This window comes from Staurois parvus, unplaced genomic scaffold (genome assembly GCF_062004578.1).
Source record: "Staurois parvus isolate SC_StPar_1 unplaced genomic scaffold, SC_StPar_1.0 ptg000096l, whole genome shotgun sequence".
NCBI lineage: Eukaryota > Metazoa > Chordata > Amphibia > Anura > Ranidae > Staurois > Staurois parvus.
The window spans coordinates 2,803,895-2,828,580 of NW_028317892.1; the positions used below are offsets into that span (position 1 = coordinate 2,803,895).

Here is a 24,686-nt window from a genome sequence, read left to right on the forward strand (position 1 = left end):
GATGGCTGCCCTGTCTATTTGATAAGTGCAAAAAAAATACCTGTTGATACTGCCAGAAATCCAGTGAGCTGTGCTAATCCAATTTACTGTGTTCTCAGCCTCTTCTGATGGTTAGAAGTTAGCTGTTTTAGCTGTGGACTAGAGAATACCTCCTCCTTATTTTATAGAGATGAGGAGAGGGAAAGGTGTTCTGATGTCATGTTTTTGGATGACAACACTGCTTCTCCTAAATACAGTACATTAAGTGAGTGTTGTCATCCTAGGACAGTAAATGTGTTACTGGCAGAATCACCAGGTGAAAATTAAGGGAAGTTTCAACCACTATAGCTAAGCACTGGTAAGCTGCTATTTTTTTTTTTTTTTTTTTTTGTTCTTGGCTGTAGATATACTTCAAGTGTTAACACGGCTTTGCATATGCTTCACATGATTATGGGTATCAAATATGAATAAATTAAAAATACATTTAAGTGTAGAACTTGAAAAAACTTTTCCATATTTACACATCCTATGTCATTGGTTAAAAAAAAGCTTTACTGTCCCTGGTTGAAAAAGCTTTACTAATTTTTTTTTAACTTGTTTTGCAGAATCAACTGGTTTGGAAGGGCATCAAAAAACAAAACACCAACCAATAATTCCATCATCTCAAGATTCCAGTGATACAATAGGCGAAACACAGCCAACAGTGCAGTCACTGACAGAAGAATCTCATGAAAATAAGAGAGCAGAACATTATGATATGAAATTGGATAGCAATCAAGATTTATTGGATGACTGGCTGCCTACAATTACTGAGCTTCGTACAGGTTACCATTCATCAACAGAAACAACTCCTTTAAGTAGTACTAAGTTTCCTTCAGACAATGTCAAGGACTCAAAAGTACCCAAAAATTGGATTAGTGCAGGTGACAACCATAAGGAGCCAAATGATGGAGAAAGCTCTGAAGTGCTGTCAGCTAGAGGTCATAAAACCATAGATGGAGAAGATGTTGAGGGCTTTTCAGGAGATCTTACAGTAAAAAACGACAGGCATTTATCATTAGAAACTCCAAATCCTATTGATTCAGCCGTAACAACACAAGGTTCAGGTAATTTTTTCTTCCCAGGAACAAAACATTCAGACACAGTATGGGAAACCGTTGACATGGGAGATGGAGAAAATCTATACTCTAATTTCCAAGAACGGCAAGGCAAAGAAAAGACATTTTCAGAGAATCTAGCATTACCTTTTCAAAAGAATAAAACAGATGAAATGCATACCTCCACAGACTTGAAGGTGCCAGCAAGTAACATTTCTGACACTATTTTTGGGCACAGGAATTCTGATATATTAAATGCACTTCCACATTCAAATCATGACACCTCTTATGAAAATGTCAAGCCAGAAGCAATACACAAAACCACTTTGCCACCAAATCTCACAACCAGCAACCAAAAAGGATCCAAAGGGTGGCAACAAGAAGTAACTTTGTTGGCACCAGATATTACAGAGGTCTCTGAAACTGTACTCACTGAAAAAGAGAACCAAACCACAGCTATTAGCCACCATGAAACTGTCACTCAGAACCTAGGCTTTGAGAGTAATACCAACTCAATACAGAGCAAAAAAGATACTTCTAATGAAGCCCATCATGAAATTAGTGAAGGTGATAGTAAGAAGACAAAGAAGACAACAGCTGATGAAAGTGTTAAGTCCATTCCAGAAAGTGAACACATTTCTGCATCCAGCTCATTTACAACAGACTCAATCTTGGCGACAGAAGACAGGGTGACAGTTGCCCATGGAACACCAAGACCTCATTACAGTTTTATCTCACAGTCACCTCTAACAGCTATTGTTCAACAGGACAATCTAAAAACTGAGGATGGAAAAATAGGAACAATCATACCAAGCCCATCGCTCATTTATGGAGGAGACAACCATCGTGACATGCAGGGATTTTCTGATCAACCTTCGTATGAGTCTACTATTGCCTCTGACAGTACTTTTATGTTTGGACCTACAGCAGATAGTGAGATTGAAGAAACATTATCTCTGGAGAAGGACGAAGAGACAGGAAGTGGTAGAGAAGAAGACAGTACACAGTGGCTTATTGAAGGTCATAGTGCACAAGGTATTCTTTAAATATATTTATCTTTTAATACATTCTTTACATGTTTTTCTAAATTTTGCTTTGAGCAATTTTCTTATTTTTTCTACTGCTTGTCTATTACCTTGCTGTATAGACAACATTCAAACACATGCCACCAAGTAAAAGGTGATGTACATTTTGCCAAGCTAAGATGCTTTGACATAACTTTATACAAATTTAGACCTATATAGTCAGGTAGATTCCATTATGCAGTATGCGCAAACATTTAAGTGATAACTAAGTGGAAATCCCAGTAGTGGTAAACAGCATATCCTGATCAGATGTCCAGTAATAGTGGTTTTCATGACAACTTAAAACCTCAGACAATGAAATATGAACAAAGCATATCCCTCTATAGTGTATACTTGTCTCAATCTAGAGCACCAAGTGTCATTATTGTCTATTGTCTTGTTCATCTACTATAAGCATGAGTCACTTCTGACAAGTTTTCCTGATAGCAAGAAAAAAATGGTGACAGGGGAGGGAGCTCCAGCAGATTGACATCCTCAGCTCTTTTCCCGTGAGCTGTGTGGAGGGGTGTGTGTCCCTCCCCTCCAATCAGCACTCAGAGCTCTTCCCCCGGATGTAACTTCAGCTCTGCACCCCCTGCTTTTCAGAGCTGAGAGATCCTGTGTAATTTCTGCACTTTGAATTGATGTAGGGGGAAAAAGGCCGTAGAAAAACAGGTACAATTTATGTAGGAGGATTCGATCTAAGGTTCAAGGAGGTTTGGGAGTCCCACTTATATCCAGTTATTTTTGAACTGTTCAAATAACCCAACTCACTATTCTTCATTCTCAAGTCTCTCTTTGGGTCAGATTAGGAGCCTATGCTATTGCCCCTTCTCCATGCATAATCTCCTTTGACTCCTACCATCGGGCCGGTCAAACTTTTATCCCCTTTTCTTCTTTTAAATTGGTTGTAACTTGTAAACCTCAGACATGAAATATGAACAAAGCATATTCCTCTATAGTGTGTACTTGTCTCAACTAAAAGCACTAAATGCGATTTCTGTCTGCTGCTTTGTTCCTCTGCTATCAGCATGAGTCACTTCTAACAAGTTTTCCTGACACCAAGAGAAAAATGGTGACAGAGGAGGGACCTCCAACAGATTGACTGCCGCAGCTCTGTTCCTGTGCACTATGTGGAGGGGGGTGTGTCCCTTCTCTCCAATCAACTCTCAGAGCTTTCCTCACTGAGCTCTACAGAGTGTAACTTCAGCTCTCTGACTCCTTTCTTCTGAACTCTCAGACAAGCTTTAAAATTCAGTAGTTTGAAAGGATGTAGAGAAGGGAAGACTGAAGATAGACAGGTATCATCTGTGTGTATCACTTGAGGTCAGTCACTTCACTGGGTATATGGAAGGGTTTACAACCACTTTAAGGTGAACCTGTCAGTAAATGTAAAACTCTCCTTGAAAAAATTCTTGACATGTCACAATATACATTAACAGTATAATGTTTAAAATAATCTCCACCTTTATTCATCAATAAACAGCTCTTTGACTTTACCTAGGCTGAAATAACTGCTGCAAGCAGGAGGAAAAAATTCCTCAGTCTACTTTTCCTCATTGATCTTCTAGACTGTGATATTGTAACTTTGTATCAAATCACAATTTGAGAAGAGAGCTAATCTATGTCAGACCTATATAAACATGGACAAGAACTGCACAGCGATACAATTTAAATAATCATTATCATCTCTGAACCAGCATCTCAGGCCAAGACATAGATGCTGACTCTGAACAGTGCCAACAATGGCTCCATCCTTTTTGACAATGCTGTAAGGGGCAATACACTAATGTGTTACACTTACACATTAGTTAGTTCACATGCACTTAACACCTTCCCACCTGGCCAATAGCAGATTGATGGCTGGGCGGGCACTCACTGTTGTGACTGGGCGTTATATGGCGTCCTGTCAAAACGAGCCGCTCATGCAGCCGCGGGGCCGCGCAGCAGTGCAATCTGTCAGCGGCTGTGTCCACGGTACACAGCCGATTGACATATCACTACACCAGCTCGTTGCCAGTGTCATGTGACCGCTGTGACCAATCACAGCAGATCACATGTCAATTGTATACAATGGATGGCTTCATGTCATGCCATCCATTGTATAGAATTATGTTGTTAGCTGTTACTGGTCAAGGCAGTCACATGATACAGACAGGGCCAATCACAGCCCATCTGTATCATGTGATCAGCTTTGCCCAATCGCAGGTAATCACAACAAAAGACTGAATGAATCAGTTTCACTCAGTAACAATGACTGCAAATATCAATGTAATACATTGGTATTAGCAATCATAATGTGTTAAAAAAAAATCCTTATCACTTGCCTAGAGTAGTTCAATGTTACTATGGTGTTGCATGTATTGCATGTATTGCTTTGGTCACAGTGTGCTGAAAAATAAAATAGTAAACAAAAGAAAAAATGCAATAAAAAATAAAAAAAAATAGAAACATTTGAAAAAAAAATACAAATTAAATTATTATTATTATTATTATTATTATTTTCACCAAAGAAATGTAGTTGGAATACATTTTGACCTAAATTTATGAAGAAATGTTATTTATTTGCAAAATTTTATAACAGAAACGAAGAAAAGTGTGTTTTTTTTCAAAAGTTTCAGGTGCTTTTTGTTTTATTTAGCAAAAAATAAAAAACTCAGTGGTGATTAAATACCACCAAAAGAAAGCTCTATTTTTGTGAAACAAAAAAAAAAATTCATATGGGAACAGTGTTGCATGACCACACAATTGTCATTCAAAGTGTGACAGCGCTGAAAGCTGAAAACTGGCCTGGTCAGGAAGGGGGTATAAGTACTCTGTAGGCAAGTGATTAACCTCCCTAGCGGTATGATTATTTCAGATTTTTGGTGCTGAAAGCGGTACCATTATTTTGCATGAAAATATGTAGTTTTTGTATTGTAGGCTGTAATTTTTAGGAATAACTCACTGAAATCTGTCCGAACAAGAGTCTATTAAACATCCCGGGTATGATAAAATTTGAAACACGAAATTATAAATTATAATTTAATAAATAATCATAAAAAATAATAATATAATAATAATACATTTAATTCAATAATATAATCAAACCAAAAACACTGAAATTTGAAATAGAGCGCCAAGTTCACACATTGCAGAGCAAAGTCGCAAAATCGTTTTCAGTGTCTGATGACGAATTTCACCACAAATCATTATCATTCAATTCTGCAAGTGGTTCTGATTTACTATCTCTGTTCTCTAGCTGATCCAAACCCGCTTTTGACCTAAAGGGACACTTTTTGGACGCCATGGACTTTTCTCAGGTTTCCAGGCAGAAAGAACAGACAAAATGCAGGCAGGGCACAGGACAAAGCACTAGGGACAAAATGTATGTGAAATGGGTTGAAACAGCAATGTTTTACTATGTAAAATTTGTTTGGAAAAAAATGTCATTTTTTAAAATTTTCAAATTTGCCGCCGCCCGTACGTCCCGGCGTCACAGGGACCGGAACACAGAAGCCGGATGCCGGCATCGGCCGGAGGAGATGGCCAGGGACGCTGCAGGGGACACATCGCGGGAGCGCAGGACAAGGTAAGCTCTGCAGGGAATCCCTATGCAGCGCCACATGGTAAGCTCGAATGTAGCTCAGAGTTACCGCTTTTGGTACTGACATTTTACCCTGAGCTACACTCGGGAATACCGCTAGGCAGGTTAAAGGAGAAGTATAGCCAAAGCTTTTTTTTGTCTATACTTCTCCTATAGTTTACAGGAGTGAAGTTGGTTCTGTACTCATGTAACCCATTTTCAACTGACAGCAGGCTGAAGCCCACTCTCAGCTGATGTCACAGAGCTGGTCCAGGCTCTGAAAAGATCCCAACCATATGGTTAGGATCCACCCCAGAAGTCTGGACCAGCAGCTGGCCCAGCCTCTTGGTGAGCCTCTGAGAGCCTGAGCCAACTACTCCTGCCCCCTCCACAGCCAGGCTCTCCAGTGAGTGCCAGGGGAGCAGAGCATGGAGCCGCACACTGACAGTTCTGGCTCTCTGCTCAGAGCAGAGGGGGGAACTGAGCAATTACGGTGTTTCATCGCTTAGCTCTCTGTGCAGAACAGGCGGTGGACACATGCAGCATCGGATCAATGATGCGTCAACCTAGGTGACTGTAATGTTTGTTTGTTGTTTCTAACGCCCATACTTTTAACATTAAAATTTATATTTATGCTGCTTGGTTTTCCCTGTCTACTGAACAGCTTGGCTTTGCACAAAATATTGTAGATTTAGCTGTAACATATGGGGGAGATGGTGGATACTTTATAGGGTTCTATTAAGTAAAGGGAAGAAAAAACAATGCAGCAAAGTTAAAATGGTGCCAAGTGAAGATAATCATGCAGTAAAAATTATCTGGACATAATGTTCTCTAAAAAAATCATTTTGTTTCCCTTGTGCATAGTAGAACTGATTAAGAAGAGTAATAATCAACATACTATACATGGAACTAAAAATGTAACAGCCCCCCACATTTGCAAGGACAAAAAGAGGTAGTTTTGCTAAACAATAGACAGTATTTGTACTGCAGCTGCAGTTATTTTGTTAAGTCCTTATGTGTCATTCTATCAGAGCTAATAAAGATGACTCGCTAAAGTCCTAGAGATTGGTTAAACACAATTAAAACCAAATGAACAAACGTGAACACGAAGCCAATTAAGTTTCCCCTGCATTTTGCTTCTGTCTTGCACTAAGTTGAGCATTTGGAGGCTAACACTGTAACCATATGTCCAGGTGACACAGTTTCTATAGCAACCATGGGTATTCTGTGTGCTTTCTGCCAGTCAAGAATGGAGAATATCGCTACAGCGCTCTGCTAATAAGGCCCTGTGAGGCAATTTCAAGCATGCCATAAATTTAATGTGTAAAATAAGTGTTTTGGGCTGTGTGTAAATAGTCCCAAAATAACAGCTTCATTTTTATCCGTATAGAGTGTTGACATTTGTGTCAGTGGCTTCTATTTGAAGTGATCACTTCATCTATAGCAAGCACCCATAAATGTGTCATAGTTATTACTATCTGATGGTCTGCTTTATTATATTATACGGGGTGTTTACGACTGGTAGATATTTATATCTGTCCTATTTCAGATAAAGGCTGACAGGGTAACTTCTCTTTTTAATGATTAACAACTGTTAGTAATTACATGGAATGTTCACTAATGAGCACAAAATGGAATACTCAGCACTTGCTCCTGGGTAGCGTTCCTGTTTGTGCTTGGGTAAAAATGAAATTATCCCCAAATATTGTGTATTAGATTTAGGAATGCTCAAACCAAATAACTGTGATGTTCATGGGAAAATTCAGCAGCAATCCTATAATGCCCCGGGTCTTCGCACCAGCCAATCAGCAACCTGGGACAAGCAGAAACATGTCTCCACACGTGAACTCCAGACACCACTTTTGTGGCGACAGGTGCCCTACTGAATGCCTGTAATCACCTGGTATATTGTCTCAATAAATAACAGAAATTTTACGTTCACGAGGCATTTACAGTTAATCTAGTTAGATCAGTGCTGTGCTGAAAAGTGATGGGGAGACAAAGTACCCTCACCATGTTGAAGGCATGTGGCCTGGTATGGTTTTGGAAGGGGGGAATCCACACTCATCCCTGGCATCATGCCCAGGGAAAGGTTTGCTATGGATTTGGGGGGTACACAACATCATTTTTTTTTTGCTCTTTAAAATCTATACCACCCACTTCCTTAAAATCCATAAGGGTCCTGGCATGAATCTTAGTGGGAACGCCGCAATTTTTTTAAACAAAAAAAATTACAGTAATTTAAACTTTCCTGTTGGTTCATTTTTCTTTTTGTAAAAAACATCAAGGGGATCCTCAAAGGTCACCGGAATTACAAAACTCTAGATTTTGATCCAGTCATTGGAGTGGACACCTAAGAGGGGGAGCACAGTGTGCAGCTCCATGTATGTAAGTAAGACAGAGTAAATTGTTTGGAAGAAGATGTTGAAAAAGATTGGACAGGGCACATACCCAATCCTTTATGGTGGCCCTCCAGCTCTTGCCAAACTACAAGTCCCATGAGGCATTGCAAGATTGACAGTTACAAGCATGACTCCCAAAGGCAGAGGCATGGGGATTTGTAGTTTCGCAACAGCTGGAGGGCCGCCAGTTTGACACCCCTGCTTCATGGTTAAAGTATTGTTCTACCTCTAACTGAATAAAGGAAAGAACACAGCCCACAGAAAAGGCACGTGGAGAAACACCCAAAGTAAAAAAAAATATTTTCACATTCAATGGTAAATCTTGCATAAGGGAGATTTACAAGCTTTAAGCATGGAGTAACTAAATCCAAAATGACCCTCTTTCTCAGAACCTATGTTTCAGCAATTAGTACATCAAAGCCAGCCAATGAGAAGCAGGGTAGATCAGTCCTTGATATAAAAGATCTGGCCAATCTGATAGTGGCCATGGAACATCAGCTATTAGAGAGATGAGGTTGGTGAACCACACTCTCTGTACCACACTCTCTGAAGCCAAGCAGAACTATGATCCTTTAAAGCAGACAAGGTTTCAGTGGAGGAAAAACATAAATCATGGCATACTGATCCCATAGTGCCACAGAACACCTCTTGCATCCTCTGTCCCACATTCTGTCAACAAATCTGTTTTGTTTTCAGTTTGAGAAGCTTTGAATCTGCACTGTGGAGATTGCTGAAAACTCCGCTCAGTAGAGAATAGACTCCACTTCTGTTACAATACTCCTGGTGTACCATTGATGACTGATGTAAGCCACAGTTGTGGTATTGTCTGACTTAACCTGGACTGGATGACTGATCAGAAGATGGGTCCAGTGAACATAACAGCAAATAAATTGCTCATAACTCTAGAACACTGATTGGAAGCTTTAATGGAAAGATAGCCCAGAACTTCAACCCAGAAGACTGGTGTCTGTCATGACAATCTTGACAATCATGGCCTTACATTGGTAAGGTGAGAAATAAACTTGCCTCCTGACAATGCCAGGGACAGAAGCCACCATGACAGAGACATCTTGGTTCAAGGATATAACTGTATTATTTTGTCTAGAATGACTGGATTTGAATGTGAGAATGTTTCCTTTGTAGTGTTCTAGAGTGGAACTGAGCAAAGTGGACTGCTTTGAGAGCAGCAATCCCAGCACTCACATGCAGCTCCACAGGACCGACATCAAACCTGATTGCAGTTTTGCCAACGTATTGACCTATCCAGGAGAAGGCCAAAGTACTCCAAACAATGTGATAGAATCAGCAATGACTTCCAAAGTCCTAATCATGGAAGACTTATTGGAGTTCCAAGTTAGAGAGGTCTGTTCTTAAAGCAGCAGATCATTAATGTATCCAGTGACTGGAATACCTATGATACAAAGAAGACCCAGAACTAGTTTGAGAAGCTTTGTGAACACTCTTGGGGCCAAGGTAAGGCTGAAGGGAAGGGCCACAAGCTGATAGTAGTTGTTGCCCAAGGCAAAACAAAGAAATTACAGATGATCTGGAAAGATGAGAATGTGTATATACACCTCCTTTATGTTGATGGATGCTAAGAAGTTTCTGTGATGAAGGAAACCAATAACTGACCGTATAGATTAAATCTGAATCATTTGAGGACATACAAAGGAATTAAAAGTCTTTAAATCCAAGATGAGATGAATGCTTCCTTTGGGTTTCAGAAGTGTAAACAGGTTCGAATAAAACCTTTAAATCTTTTGCTTTGAGGAATGGGAATGATAACCCCCTGATTCACCAATATCTGAGTGGCTGAAAAAAGGTCCATCCAAAGATGCTGGGACACAAGAAAACACAAATTAAAAAAATGTAAGTGGAAGACAGCGGCAAAACTCTATTTTGTAACCTTTGTTTGGACACTACCTTGCACATTCAGGTGTCAGCTATACACACTATCTAAATTTTCATGAAAGCCATCAGGCATCCACCCACCTCTGATGGAGCTGGTGGGGGTGGACCTTCATGCAGAGGTGGATTTACCCACAGGTTTTGATCTCTTAGTTTTTCAAGGACATGTATGACCCCCTGAGGATGAGAGAGTGAAAGACTTGTGGGGATAGGAACATGAACCTGACTTTGAGGAATGAAAGGAAGTTTTTGATGCAAGAAAGGAACATGCCACCCTCTGCCATTGATCCTCGACTTTGCTTAGCTGGGATACATACATACTCTCACCCTGCATAATAAATGTAATGATTTTGTTAGCAAAGAGCCAAAAGACAAGAAGGGGAGTTGAATAAAAACCTTCTTACACTGTTTTTCTGCCAACCAGCACTTAAGTCAGAGCACCTTGAAGATCTGAACAGAAAAAAGGGTTATCCAAGATCTAGCTTGTCCCCAGTGCCAAAATGCATGTACGATTGAACATGATGATCATTTGCTCAATGCTCAATGCATTTAGCAGCTGCCAAGTCCCTACCTAGCAACTTATACCAGTCATCCAAGGTCTGAGAAATTAGTGCAGAAGCGAACATGGGTTGAAGGGCAGATCACAACAAGGAGTGGATGGATCTAGAAATTTCTTCCAAGTTCTTGTCAGTTAGGTCCTTGAAAGATTGAACATCTTCAATAGGAATGGTTATACTTTTGTAACTAAATAGATGAGTGGGCCATTTTTTTTAGAAAATTCTTTGCAAAGGAATAATAGTGCCATGAACTGTTTAGGGGGTAAGGAGTTGTTTGTCTGGGTGTTTTCAGTCTTTGTAGATAAAATAATTGCTATTTGTGTTGTACAATGCCATACGATGAAAAAGGGATGCTTCATGCTACTTTTTAACCTACAAACCCAGGCTTCCCATGCCATTTTGTTGCACATGGCTGCTGCATTTACCTTCCATAGTTGTCTCCTGTAATAGTGGAGGGCGAGCAGTAACAACAGAAATTAGAAAATGGGGGGCACATCAGGTTTTCAGCCAGGCTTTGAAAGATATGTAAATGGTCTACACTTACAATAGGGGCATTATTATTATTATAATATGTTATGATTCAGAGATTCTGATGGATCCACCTCCCCGCCAGCCTTATGTCTTCTCTCCCCCCTTCTTTCTTTCTCTTTCTCTATTTCTTTCTCTTTCTCTCTCTCTCTTTCTTTTTCCCTTTCTCTATTTCTTTCTATCTCTCTGTCTCCTGTTTCTCTCCTTTCTTTCTTTCTCTTTCTTTTTCTTTCTTTCATTTTCTGTTTCTTTTTTCTTTCTTTTTTTTCTTTCTTTTCTTTTTTTTCTTTTTCTTTTTCTTTCTTTTCTTTCTTTCTTTCAACAGCAAAAAAAAACTTAGATTTTCTTATCCTTTCCCACTCTATTTAGAATGTTAAAAAAATAAAAATTTAGACTTAAAGCGGAGCTCCACCCAAAAGGGGAAGTTCAGCTTTAGGGACTGCTCCCCCGCTCCCCATTAAGGATTGGCACCTTTGGGGGCGGGGGGGAGCGGGTACCCGAATTTGACAGGTAACCGCTCCCACTTGCGGTCCGATTGCCTAGGCAATCGGAAACGGAAGGTGTCCTCCCTCCCTGTAGTCTTTTGGGACACGTGACAGGTCTCAGAAGACTATAGGACCATTCATTAAGCGCAGCGTTACTCGCGCATGCGCAGTGGGTACTTGGCTGTGAAGCCGCAAGCTATCACAGCTGGGTGCCCACACTGAAGATGCTGGCCTCCTAGAATACAGGACAGCCAGTCAATTAGCTGCGGGGGACACACCGTGGAACCGAGGGACATGCAAGTGACTGTTTTTTAAAAGTCAGCAGCTACAGTATTTGTAGCTGCTGACTTTTATTTTTTGACAGGGTGAGCAGAACTCCGCTTTAAGTTCCCCTTTCCATGTGTAGGCCCTGATAAGTAATCAGATGATATCATTGTTTTCTTGCACTGCATTGTTTTCTTGCATTATTTTCCTGGTTAAAAGTACATTTATACATAAAACACAATGGTGTGCATTTTTAAACTTGTGTTGGTTGAAAACAGGGTCATTTCTGCATTTTATTATGGTGGGCAGAAATAGCCTAATTTGTAGGCTGTGCAAGTATTATAAATTAGCACCTATGTATTGCAAAATACTAACATATTTCCTTCATACACTCCAAGACTACATATGCATGGGTAGACTTGGCCCATTCTCATGCTGCTATGGAGTTAATCAGGAAAGGAAAATATGGTATTTTGTTTTTTGTTTTTCAGCTGCTGACATGTGCATAATTTGTTTAAAGCATACCAAAACCTAAAATTAAATGTAATATATTGCAGCTTACCAGTCCTTAGATGTGGTGACTGCATTAGTTTTTTTTTATCTTGTGACTCTGACAGCAACACTCTACCTGTCCTAGGATGACAACGCTCACCAACCAAAAGAGTGCAAAAAAATTAATTGTTATTGTTTAAAGCCCAACTCTGGGAGACTTAAATATGATCCCTTGCAGTGGAGCCACGCCTCAATACACGGATTGACTGCTCATTTGGTCTAGGGGAGAGTTTCTGCACTTTAACTTATCTGATCCTCTATTCTTCCAGGAGATGTCACCCCCATGCTCTGGCAGTGGACTGTTCTTTGACATCATTACGTTCAGTGTAAGGCTATGACCCCTGCATTGATCTTGATGACGTCAAGACCTTAGACTGCTGTAACATGGAGGAGAAGACACTGTGGAAACTGGTCTAGCAGCACAGAAGATCTGTGGATTGGGTAATTCGATCTACTTTTCTATGTCCCTTAGGCCAAAACAAGCAATTAACCCTTGCAGTGTGAGCACAGCCCTACTGCAAGGGATTATTTTTAGGTTTCCTGGAGGTGGGCTTTAAATACATTTTAAAGCTCACTGCAAAGTTGAAATACATAGTTGGCAACTGTATTACCCGATGTAGGTAGGATCCATCCAAGTCTGCTAATGAACAGGGAGAAGCAGTACCTTGACTGAAAGCACTGACAGACTGACAAAGCAATAGAGGTCAGACTTGTTCTAATATTACTCCCAGTCTAAGCACTGCTGTGCAGGAGAGTAAAGATGGCTAATATCAGGATAGATTCAGGTACTTATGCTAATTGTGTGTAAAAATACATGCATTCTTTAATTAATATATAACTAAATTATGTGTTATTGCATTTGCCTGGTGTTCAGTTTTAAAGTACAACTCACAGCAGTATATTTTATGGAGTAATTCCACTTTTGTAGAGAAAAAAAAAATCCCCTCTGGGTGATCAATGCGCATTGCAGAGATTTAAAAATTTTTTTTTGCAGATTCCTAACTTTTGTTATTCTAAAGAAATAGCTGTTTTTGTCTGTGTCCATGTGCAAAGTGAGTGTGAATGGGATTGATTTTATAATTATCAATCGGCTGCTTCACTTGCAGTGTTCTAAGGAGGAATGTAGCAGGGTCTGCATCGCTTTAGACGTAATTTCCCTTTGGGAATATCTCACCAAAAATGACAATATTGTTGCAGGGGATGGCCAAAATCTGTCTTGATGCAGGCTTCTGGGAATATCAGTTATTCAATCACAAAAGCAGGTAATGGGGGATGATCTGTACACTATCTACGCACAGAACTGCTCCAGGTTGCTATATTGCATTGCACTTTACAGAAAATGACAGGGCTGCAGATTGAAAAGGAAAAGTTATTTTTTAAGTAGAATTCAATTACAATATAACTTGCATAGCAATTGTATAAGCTATATTATTTTTTTGTTTGCTATTTTTATCCCATGAAAGTGGAGTTACCCTTAAGATATGTATACATTTTAAGTATCTTACCTGTCAAAAAAATGTCACTCTGTTAAGCCAGTCCTGTGACACACATACGTCTATGCTAGACAGCATAGTATATTTTACTCTGTTACTTTGTTAAGCCAGTCTTGTGACACACATACATCTATGCTAGACAGCATAGTATATTTTACTCTGTTAAGCCAGTCTTGTGACACACATACATCTATGCTAGACAGCATAGTATATATTACTTTGTCACTCTGTTAAGCCAGTCTTGTGGCACACATGCGTCTATGCTAGACAGCATAGTATATTTTACTTTGTCACTCTGTTAAGGCAGTCTTGTGGCACACATGCGTCTATGCTAGACAGCATAGTATATTTTACTTTGTCACTCTGTTAAGCCAGTCTTGTGACACACATGCGTCTATGCTAGACAGCATAGTATATTTTACTTTGTCACTCTGTTAAGCCAGTCTTGTGACACACATGCGTCTATGCTAGACAGGATAGTATATTTTACTTTGTCACTCTGTTAAGCCAGTCTTGTGACACACATGCGTCTATGCTAGACAGCATAGTATATTTTACTTTGTCACTCTGTTAAGCCAGTCTTGTGACACACATACGTCTATGCTAGACAGCATAGTATATTTTACTTTGTCACTCTGTTAAGCCAGTCTTGTGACACACATGCGTCTATGCTAGACAGCATAGTATATTTTAGTCCATTTGATTTAAAAGCTAAGTTCACCTTTTCCAGCAGATTTTTTTCATCAGAACAAATAGAAGCCTTTTCTAATGTCTTTTCTGCCCCAGTGTGCTTACCTCTCACTTACCTCATCTATGGCAGCTTTGAATTTTCACATCTGTTTGTAATTAAAAAAAAATAATGTTTTCTGCTTCCATTACTTCCTGCATGTAGATTATGTGACAAGCTTCATCTTCCATCATGTACTGCCTTAGAGCATCACAGAAAAGTGTATCTATTACCACACCTCCCTCATTACTATAGCCCTCTTGTTTTATTTCCACCCACTTTCCTACTTCTTCTTTTAAGGTTGCCATACACTGTACAATCAGTTAGTACAATCTCCTTTAGATCTTCCATCAGCTATGTAGTGCAAGGGCCTGCCTGATTGATACAAATTGAATGGATTGTACAGGTGGGTCCTCCTATTCCATAGTTTTGTTAAATCTAAAGGTAATTGTACAGAGATTGTACAATCAGATTGCATAGTGTATGGCTAGCTTTATACAAGTACATAGAAGGGAGTGGACATAGACACTCAGCTGTCAGGCCCCAGTCACGTCTTTGCGTGGTGGAGACGCACCCCCTTTTTTGGGTGGTATTTTGGAGAATTTCCGCTTGACATACATTGTGAAGCCCATTCACTTGAATCGGCTGCCCTATGTGCCTCAAACTCCCCAAAAGAGTGAAGCACAGTGCTTTATTTACTGTTTTTTTTTTGTGCACTTGCAACATATTTGCCGCACAGCAGACGCACCTGCTACCTGTGCTCGGGGTCTGATGTGCGTTTAATTATGTGATCACATCTAAAGTAAGAAAAAAAAGTTTTATAATATATTTATATATATATATATATATAGGTAGGTTGTTGTCAGTGAGATAGGAGCTCAGGCGATTGTAGACTAAGCATTATAAGTGTTTAGAGGTAAACAGGAGCAGGGAGATGGGTCTTAAGTTGTTCAGGTTGGTGGGGTCCAGGGAGGGGTTTGTAATTATGGGAGTGATCTGTGCATGCTTTAGAGGGGAGGGGAAGGCACCATTAGAGAGGGAGAGATTGAAGATGTGAGTGAGGGAGCATAAGATAGAAGAAGAGGGTGATCGTAGTAGTTGTGAGGGGACAGGATCCAGAGGGCAGGTGGTGAGACGGGCTGAGACAACTTTAGTGACCTCTTCAGTAGTAGCAAGGTCAAAAGAGGAAAGTGTTGAGGGAGGTTTAGTATAAGGTATGCTAAGTGGGATAGATGTCTGTGCAGTGGAAATGCCCCTACGAATTGCATCAGTCTTGTTTTTGAAATGATTTGTAATCTCATAAGCAGCGAGTGAGGTACTGGGTGGAGGTGGAGAAAGTAGAGAGTTAAAAGTATTGTCGTCAGTCTGCCACAGTTGTAATGGTTGGGGCCTGATACTTCATGTAGTTAGAGGAGCAAGTTAGTCTAGTGTGGATGAAAGCGAACTGTTGTAGACAGCAGTGGCCAGGTCAGGGCAGGACAGGGGCGAGATTCTGTCATAAAGGCAGTCAGTTGCAGAGTGGAAAAGAGAAGGGTTTAAGTTGTGAAGGTTTCTGCGGGTAATTGTTTGCTGCTTAGAGGGATAGGTGTTTGAAGATGAGGACACTGTGAAGGTGATGAGATTGTGATCAGAGAGAGGAAAGTGGGTGTTTGTGAGGTTGTAGGGAGTGCAAAGATGGAAGAAAACAAGGTCTGATGTATTTCCATGAGAGTGAGTGGAGGACTGTGTCCATTGTGTTAAGGCAAAAGATGAGGTTAGGTTGAAGAGTTGGGATGTAGCCGGGTTGTTCACATTAATGGGGATGTTACAATCTCCAAGAATGAGAGTGGGTATTTCAGAGGAGAGAAAGTACGGTAGCCAGTCAGAGAAGTCATCAAGAAAGCGTGACACTGGTCCAGGAGGCCGGTAGATCACAGCAATCCTCAGAGAAATGAGAGAAAACAGCCAAATACAGTGAGTCTCGAAAGAAGAGACGAGTGGGAGGGTTATGGAGGACTTAAAAGGTACTCAGTGGGGATAGAAGCAAACCAACTCCATCTTTTTTCCGACCACTCAGTCTGGGTGAGTGAGTCCAGAGAAGGCCTCCATAGGAAAGTGCTGCGGAAGAAGCAGAATCTGCTGCTTGAAGCCAGGTTTCTGTAATTTCTAGTAGGTTAAGGAAATGGGAGACAAAAAGGTCATGGACAGAGGTGAGCTTATTACAGACAGAGCGGACATTTCAGAGTGCACATGAAAAAGGGACGGTGGTTTTTAGGAGCACGGGGATAGAGGTTAAATTGAGTGGATTGCGGCTATTCCTGGAGGCAGAAGGGTGCCTGGTGTGGTGGGTGAGATACTGGAGGACCAGGGTTTGGGGAGATATCAAAGAGAGGGCGCACAGGCCTAGTGCATTACCATAAAAAATGTTTCATAAAAAATAAGGTAGGTGTTGTACTCACAAACGACAATATAGTCAAGGCACATCATAAAGAACAGCTGGATCAACACCGCGCTGAGTAACAGTCCGCAATAGGGAGTTTAGACATCCAAAAGGCTGACGCGTTTCGAGGACTTGCCTCTTCCTCAGAGCCACTGAGGAAGAGGCACGTCCTCGAAACGCGTCAGCCTTTTGGATGTCTAAACTCCCTATTGCGGACTGTTACTCAGCGCGGTGTTGATCCATCTGTTCTTTTATGATGTGCTTTGACTATATTGTCGTTTGTGAGTACAACACCTACCTTATTTTTTATTAAACATTTTTTATGGTAATGCACTAGGCCTGTGCGCCCTCTCTTTGTTCTTTCCCCATTCAGTATATTTGGATTCCCCCGGTCCATTTGAGGGCAGCAAGGTGTGCATGTTCCAGGACATTCTTAATGTGGTTGTAGCCTGCATCGAGTCCATCCCCAAGCGCAGGAGCATTTGTGTTTGCTGGTTCTTTCGGGAGATATCCCCAGAGGTTAGGAGAAGAAGGATGGTGAGGAAAGTAAGATGGGAGCGTGATGTATATGCCTTCCTGTCCTGGTGTTTTGGTCAGCAGGTGAGTAAAGTATCAGCAGGAGGTGATGAGAGTAGTAGTAGGGTAATGTTAGAAGTGAGGGTGATATGTATAAGCTTTGGGGTGGGCTGCTTAAGTTAAACTGCTGTGTTCAACTGTTGCTTCACACTCCAACAGAAAATGCACTCATGCAGGAAAATGCCCCCTTCTGTGACTGAACCCCCCATCTGTGACCTCCCCCATAAGCTGGTCTAAATTTATAATATAATTTTCTGCTATGGCCTCAGTATGTGTATATATTCGTCTGGCTGCCTTTGCAGCTTAGAATGGATTGCAAAACCAGGCAGTTGAGCCTAACATTTAATGAATCCACAAATCTAAACAAGCCCTTAGCAGTGTGTGTATACTTGCAGTCTAAACTTTATTGAACCATGTACTCTTGGATGAGATAAATTATTTACAAAGTACCACTGTGATGTGTTTCATACAAGTTTTATTTATGAAAACATCAAAATAATATGATGACTTTATTCCAAAAGTCATCAAAACTCTGAGATCAGGAGTCAGAAAAATTCCTGGCTGCCAATCATTTGTTGGTATATGAACTGCAGTGTGGAGAGAAATAAAAAGACCTGTATATTGGGGAGACAAAACAACCACAAAACAAAGAGATGTCCGAATACAGGAGGACTCAGCAGTCTTCCTACACCTTAAAGCAAAAATGTAATATATTGCAGCTTATCAGTCTTTAGAGGTAATGGCTGCAGTCATTTTCTTTGTTTTTTGGTTTTTTTTAGTTAGTACAGAACGTTTAATCTTCACAAAAATTATGTGGTTGATTTACTAAAACTGGTGAGTGCAAAATCTGTCGCAGATTTGCATGGTAGCCAATCAGCTACTAACTTCAGCTACTAACTTCATCTTGTTCAATTACGCTTTGACAAAAAAACTGGAACCGGATTGATTTCTGTGCAGAGCTGTACCAGATTTTGCAGTCTCCAGTTTTAGTTAATCTACCCCAATATTTCTTTTGTAATTTTTCTGAGTTTTCACATGTAAACTACTAGTCCCATCAATCCAACATGTAATGGGGTTGAACAAAGGCTGACATATTTGAAGTCCAACCTGTGTGACAACCACGGCCGACCCAATAGATACAAAAGAGAAGTGAATGTAGCCAGAAGGGACAGGAAGCATGTTATTCACAGGATTATCAGGTGAAAATAGAGGGGAAATGCCTGAAAAAATGCCTAATGCAGTCTCCACATCTATGAACTGGTAAGCTGCAGTCTATTATATTTTTATTTTTGGGCGCAGATTTGATTTAATGAAAAGTGAAATTCTTTCAAGGTGGGGGTGCATGCACGGCATCCCAAGATGGCGGACCTGTAAATGGTGAGCTCCACCAATCCTTGGACTGCTTCGGGCCTCCCGACACCCTTTCACAGTATCCACAGACCCGGGAGTGCTCTCACCCGTGTCAGGACATGACCAGACACCCCTATGGGCAAAATTGAGAGATGGAAGCCACCCACACTTCCCCCTTCCCACTGCCTTGCCTCCTACACCCTCGCCCTCCTCTCTGATGGTGGATATCCTGGAAGACAAATTTCAAGTATTTTTACATAATATCAGCTGCACTATCTCTGCTGAAATTGGAAAATTGGCCTAGGAGCTCAGGGGGGAGGTCACTCAATTGGGAAATCGCACAACAGACCACCTTGGATCGAAGTTTGATGAATTGGTGCAATATGTGCATGTCCTGGGGGAGGATAATGCAAATTTGAAACATTCCATGTCCCAATTACAGCTCCAGCAGGAGGACTTGGAAAACAAGGAGCGCCGCCAGAATATTCGTATTCGTGGCATTTCTGAAATGGTCCCTTATTCCCAACTTAACCAATACACTCCCGGCCAATAGCCAAAAGGCGGCCGGCAAAATGTACTGCATTTCCGGGTTGGACGCCAAATGGCGTCCTCCCACACATGCGCACTTTCCGCCCTTGCAGAGCCGCGCAGCGGCACGATCTGTCACCGGTCGTGTACCTTGGACACGGCCGATGACAAATCTGAGTATCGGCCCTGTTGACCAATCACAGCAGGTCACATGACAGTTGTATACAATGGATGGCTTCATTCATGCCATCCATTGTATACTACTGTCTAGCTGTGAATGGTCACAGCTAATCACATGCACATGTCATGTGATTAGCTGTGGCCAAATCACAGCTAAGCACAAAAAAAAAAAAAAAAAAAAACCCTGAATGAATCGATGTCATTCAGGTAAATGCTTGCTTATTGTGTAAAAAAAAAAAAAAATACTGATCACTTCCCCAAAGTAGTACAATGTTACTATGGTAACATTGTACTGCTTTGGACATAGTGAAATATGAAAAAAAAAATCTTAAAAAAAATTAAAAAATTAAAAATAATAAAAAAAAATAAATAAATAAAAAAAAATATTTTTTTTTTTCATACTGTCACCAGTCAGTGTGCCTGATCACCGCCATGCCAGTTATATGAAGATGCTGTACTGCACTGGTGACAGTATGTAAAAAAAAAAAAATAGTGAAAATTATTTTTGCATTTTTTCATTTTCCAAAAAATTATGACAAAAAAATACAACTTAAAAAAACTCGCCATGCCTCTTATGAAATACGTCGGACTGTCTACTCTGCAAAAAGGGGTCATTTGGGGGATATCTGTACTGTTCTGACATTCTTGGACCTCAAAAAATTAGATTGGCCGTCAGTAGTTCAGGATTGATCAATATTCAGATCTATCCCATAGTTTGTGAACTCTATAACTTTCCTACAAACTAAAAAATACAATCTAATATGGGTTGTTTTCACCAGACATGTAGCAGAATACATCTTGGCCTAAATTTATGAAGAACAATTATTTATCTGCAAACTTTTATAACAGAAACAAAGAAAAACGTGTTTTTTTTTCAAAATTTTTTGTCTTTTTTTGATAATTTAGCAAAAAATAAAAACCCTGGCGGTGATTAAATACCACCAAAAGAAAGCTCTAGTTGTGTGAAGAAAATTATAAAATTTTAGTTTGGGTTCAATGTTGTATGACCGCGCAATTGTCATTCAAAGTGTGAGAGTGCTGAAACCTGAAAAATGGCCTGGGCAGGAAGGTGTAAAATTTCCCGGTATTCAAATGGTTAAACTCCATCTGCTGTCTCTGTTTACCACTCTGGCCCCCAAGGTGCCAGATGTTGATTGGCATATGGATGGGGCCCATAGATTGGTAGGCCCAAGGCCTCCTGAGGGAACTAGGCCCAGATACGTTGTTATTCGTTTCCATTACTTTGACGGCAAAGAAGCTTTGATCGCATCTACTCGCAACAAGACCTCCCTGGAATTCAAAGGAGACAAGCTCCAGATTTTCAGTGATCTATCCCCCATTACTTTGGCAAAACGACATGTCTTAAAGCCGGTTACCACTCACCTCCAGCAGCATTGGATCGCCTACTGGTGGGGATTTCCTTTTAAGCTTGTTGTCTCCAAGGACAACTCTCAAGTCTTTCTCTGGGATCTCCACGAAGCAGACTCCTTCTTTAAACAGTTGGGACTTCCTCCCCTCCTGGAAGAGGCTTTTATGCAACCTCCTACACCATCCCGGTCTTCTGCTACTCCATGCAAGATCTGGATACCTGGGAGGAAGAGGTTTCCGCACACTACCCAATGGTCTCGCTTTCCTGGCTCATAGGGCCTCACCACCTGACTCTTTTCAGGTTTCCGGCCTTGCTCAGTGAGCTCTTATGCTCTCATGTGTGCCTTGCAATAGTCTATTACCCCTCACTCATTTATATGTCCTTATTACAGGGGTTAAATGGCTGCCTGAGGTAGGCACCTGTTATTTGGGTCAGCTGCTGTGTTGCCCCCTTGTGCATCAGTCTTGCAGCCCTGGCGACTCGGGATCTCCTCAATATCCTGGGTAAATATCCTTGATGATATCTTTGTTTTTGGTTGTAGCTCCTGCGGCCTCTGCTATATGTGATACAATTGTTTGCATTAGGCCTGTTGCCATGATAATCATCTAGTTTTCTGTCTCTGTTATTTTCTGTTTTGTCTCTGTTATTTTCTAATTTATCTGTATGCTCAAGTAGCGCAGTAGCTGTACCCTTTGCTGTTTTATGATGACTTTGAGGCTGTTGTAGTATAATGTCAAAGGGCTTAACTCAATCCAAAAGTGGTGGATGGCTTTGAAGGAGTTCAGATCCTCGGGAGCGGATATTATATTCATTCAAGAAACACATTTCAAACAGGGTGGCTCTTTTCATTTTTCCTCCAAGAGCTTTCAACAGTCCTACTCAGCCTTTGATCCCTCCGGGAAAGCCGGTGTAGGTATCTAGATCCGAAACAACTGCTCCCTGAGGTTCTCCTCCTCTCAAATTGATCCACATGGTCACTATGTGTTGCTGGAATGTATGTATGCGGGCTCTCCTTTTGTACTTTTGAATTTGTATGGACCCAACTCTGTTCAACTGCTATTTCAACAGCCTTCATTGGCATCCTGGCCCCCCATCTTCTGAGCCTGTTTCAGAATCTCTTGACGGGGTCTCCCCCACACAACGAGTTTACATCTTATATTTCTGTGATCCCGAAGCCGGATAAGGACCTCTCTCCCTGATAATTATTGTCCTATAGTGTTACTAAACTCTGATTACAAAATTTTCACGAACATTTTGGCCAACAGGTTTGCTGGATGTATCGCCAAGCTCATACACAGAGACAAGGTGGACTTTGTTCCTGCTAGACATGCAGCAGATAATACTAGGAGGACCATTGACTTGATCGATCTGATCGACAAGTCCCTGTCCCCGAAACCTGCTCTGTTATTGAGCTTGGACAAGCAAAAAGCCTTTGACTGATTAAATTGGCCTTATATGTTTCTTGTGTTGGAGAGATTCATTTTTAATGGTCCATTTGTGGCAGCTTTGAAAGCCCTCTACTCTACTCCCTCTTCCCAGTTCAAAGTAGCTTTGTTCTTATCACCCTCTTTTCTAATGTCTAATGGTACGCGCCAGGGTTTCTCCCTTTCTCCTCAACTGTTTATTCTCTGCCTGGAGCCCCTGGCTATCGCTATCAGATCCAATCCAGATATTCAGGGGATACGCACCCACAACAGTGATTTTAAGCTGTATTTGTTTGCTGACGATATTTTGCTAACACTGACGGAACCCCACACTACCCTTCCTGTTCTGCATCATACTCTCCAACTCTTTGGGGCCTTTTTAGGGTTATAAGGTTACCACATCTACAACTGAAGCTTTACTGCTCTACATACCCCCTACTATTCTTTCTTCTCTTCAATCAAATTATCCCTACCGCTGGTGCCCCAATTCCTTGCGATACTTGGGGACCAACCTTAACTCTTCATACAATTTCCTCTATGAAGATAATTTTCCCCCCTTTTTCATGTTATTTCTCAATCCCTAAAATCTTGGGAAAACCTGGCCATCTCCTTTCTCGGAAAGATTAATGTACTGAAAATGACTATACTGCCCAAGCTTTTATATTTGTTTGAGACACTTCTTGTCCCTATTCCTATGTCCAAACTCCGTTTCCTTCAGAAATCTTTGCTCCATTTGTTTAGCATAACAAATCGCACCGTATTGCCCGCTCATTTCTTCTCTCACCACGGAGGGGGAGGTCTGGGGGCTCCAGATCTTGTGTCTTACTGTTTAGCTACCCACCTCCATACTCTCACCTCCTGGTCCTCTCAGTGTCCCCCTAACAAATGGTCTAAGATTGAATGGCTGCAGCTATACCCATTGCACCCTTGTTCTTTACTCTGGTCTATGACCAACACTTACATATCCTCCTATAGACATCTACTGCTTGGGCCCATGCTTTTTACGCTGTCTGTATGGAGTAGGTGTAGGGGTAGATTTGCCATGTCCTCTCCTTGTTCTCCTCTGACCAATGTTATCCTCAATCCGAGTCTTCCTGATAGTTTGACCCTGGCCGTATTAGCCCCTGGGCTAAAGCTAATTTATTCCAACTGTAACATCTGGTCCACCCACTGACTCAAAAGCTTAGATCTTTTATCGAGTTACACAATAAACTTCACACCTGCCTCCTCATCAGTACTATGTTTACCTTCAAATACGACACTTTTTCCTCTCCAAGATTCCCTCCCTGACCCTAGAGAAGCCTACTCTTTTCGAACGTATCTGTATTCAGGGTCCATACCAGCGGGGCTTAATCTCCTCTACTGTATCTATAAGTTACTTCAAGATACTTGCCCCCTTTCTACTGACACACATCTTTACATCCTTCACCGGAATTTTCCCTTAGATCATTGAAGCAGGATTTGGGAGGCTGCCTCTAGATCTTCTGTATGTGTAGTATATAAAGAATACTGCACATACATTTTGATGTTCTGGTACAAGACTCCTGAGGTTCTCCATGCCCGCAGTCCGAGTGTTTCTCCTGTCTGCTGGCGATGTGGTGAGGTAATTGGAACTCTTTTGCACATTTTCTGGCTTTGCCAACACATTGCACCTTTCTGGAGAGAGGTCCTTAGTCTTTTGCGGCTACCTTTATGGGTCCACATTCCATTTGACCCCATCCACTTTTTACTGGGCCTGCCTTTTCCAGGCCTCTCTAAACCTGCCAAAAAAATATCTTCTCATGTCCGAACAGTGGCCAGGAGAACCATTCCCATGCATTGTCTTTCCACTATACCTCCTACATAGTCAGAATTGGTTAGGCTTGTTGCTGAGATTAGAAGACTGGAGTACCTCGCTGCTATGCATTTCAGTCTTGTCCCCTTTTTGAAGCAGTGTGGGAACCATGCGATCTTTACATTTCCGATGTATCTGCTCAGATGTCTGATGTTCCTAGCTAATCCACTTTTATGTACTGACATTCTATGTATCTGCATTTCATCGATGAACTTGTTTTCTTTCTTCTTTGTTGATTTGTGACTATTACTACAAACTCTATGCAACTTTTTGTTTGTTGTATGCCTTTTAAAACCCAATAAAAACTAAATCATTTCAGGTTTAAAATTATTTTAAGGTGAGGCACATGAAGCACTACCCCTGAAGAAGCTGCTTAGGTATTTGG

At 41.0% G+C, this 24,686-nt stretch overlaps 1 protein-coding gene across 2 annotated transcripts in view; it reads left to right on the forward strand.

The window, feature by feature from the left end:
- Positions 1-24,686, forward strand: part of NCAN (neurocan) — a 305,419-nt gene that overhangs the window by 211,974 nt on the left and 68,759 nt on the right. For both annotated transcript variants that reach the window (XM_089670821.1, XM_089670822.1), the window contains one exon: positions 585-2,111. In XM_089670821.1, the coding sequence (XP_089526947.1) occupies positions 585-2,111 (1,527 nt within the window). The remainder of the gene's footprint in view (positions 1-584; positions 2,112-24,686) is intronic.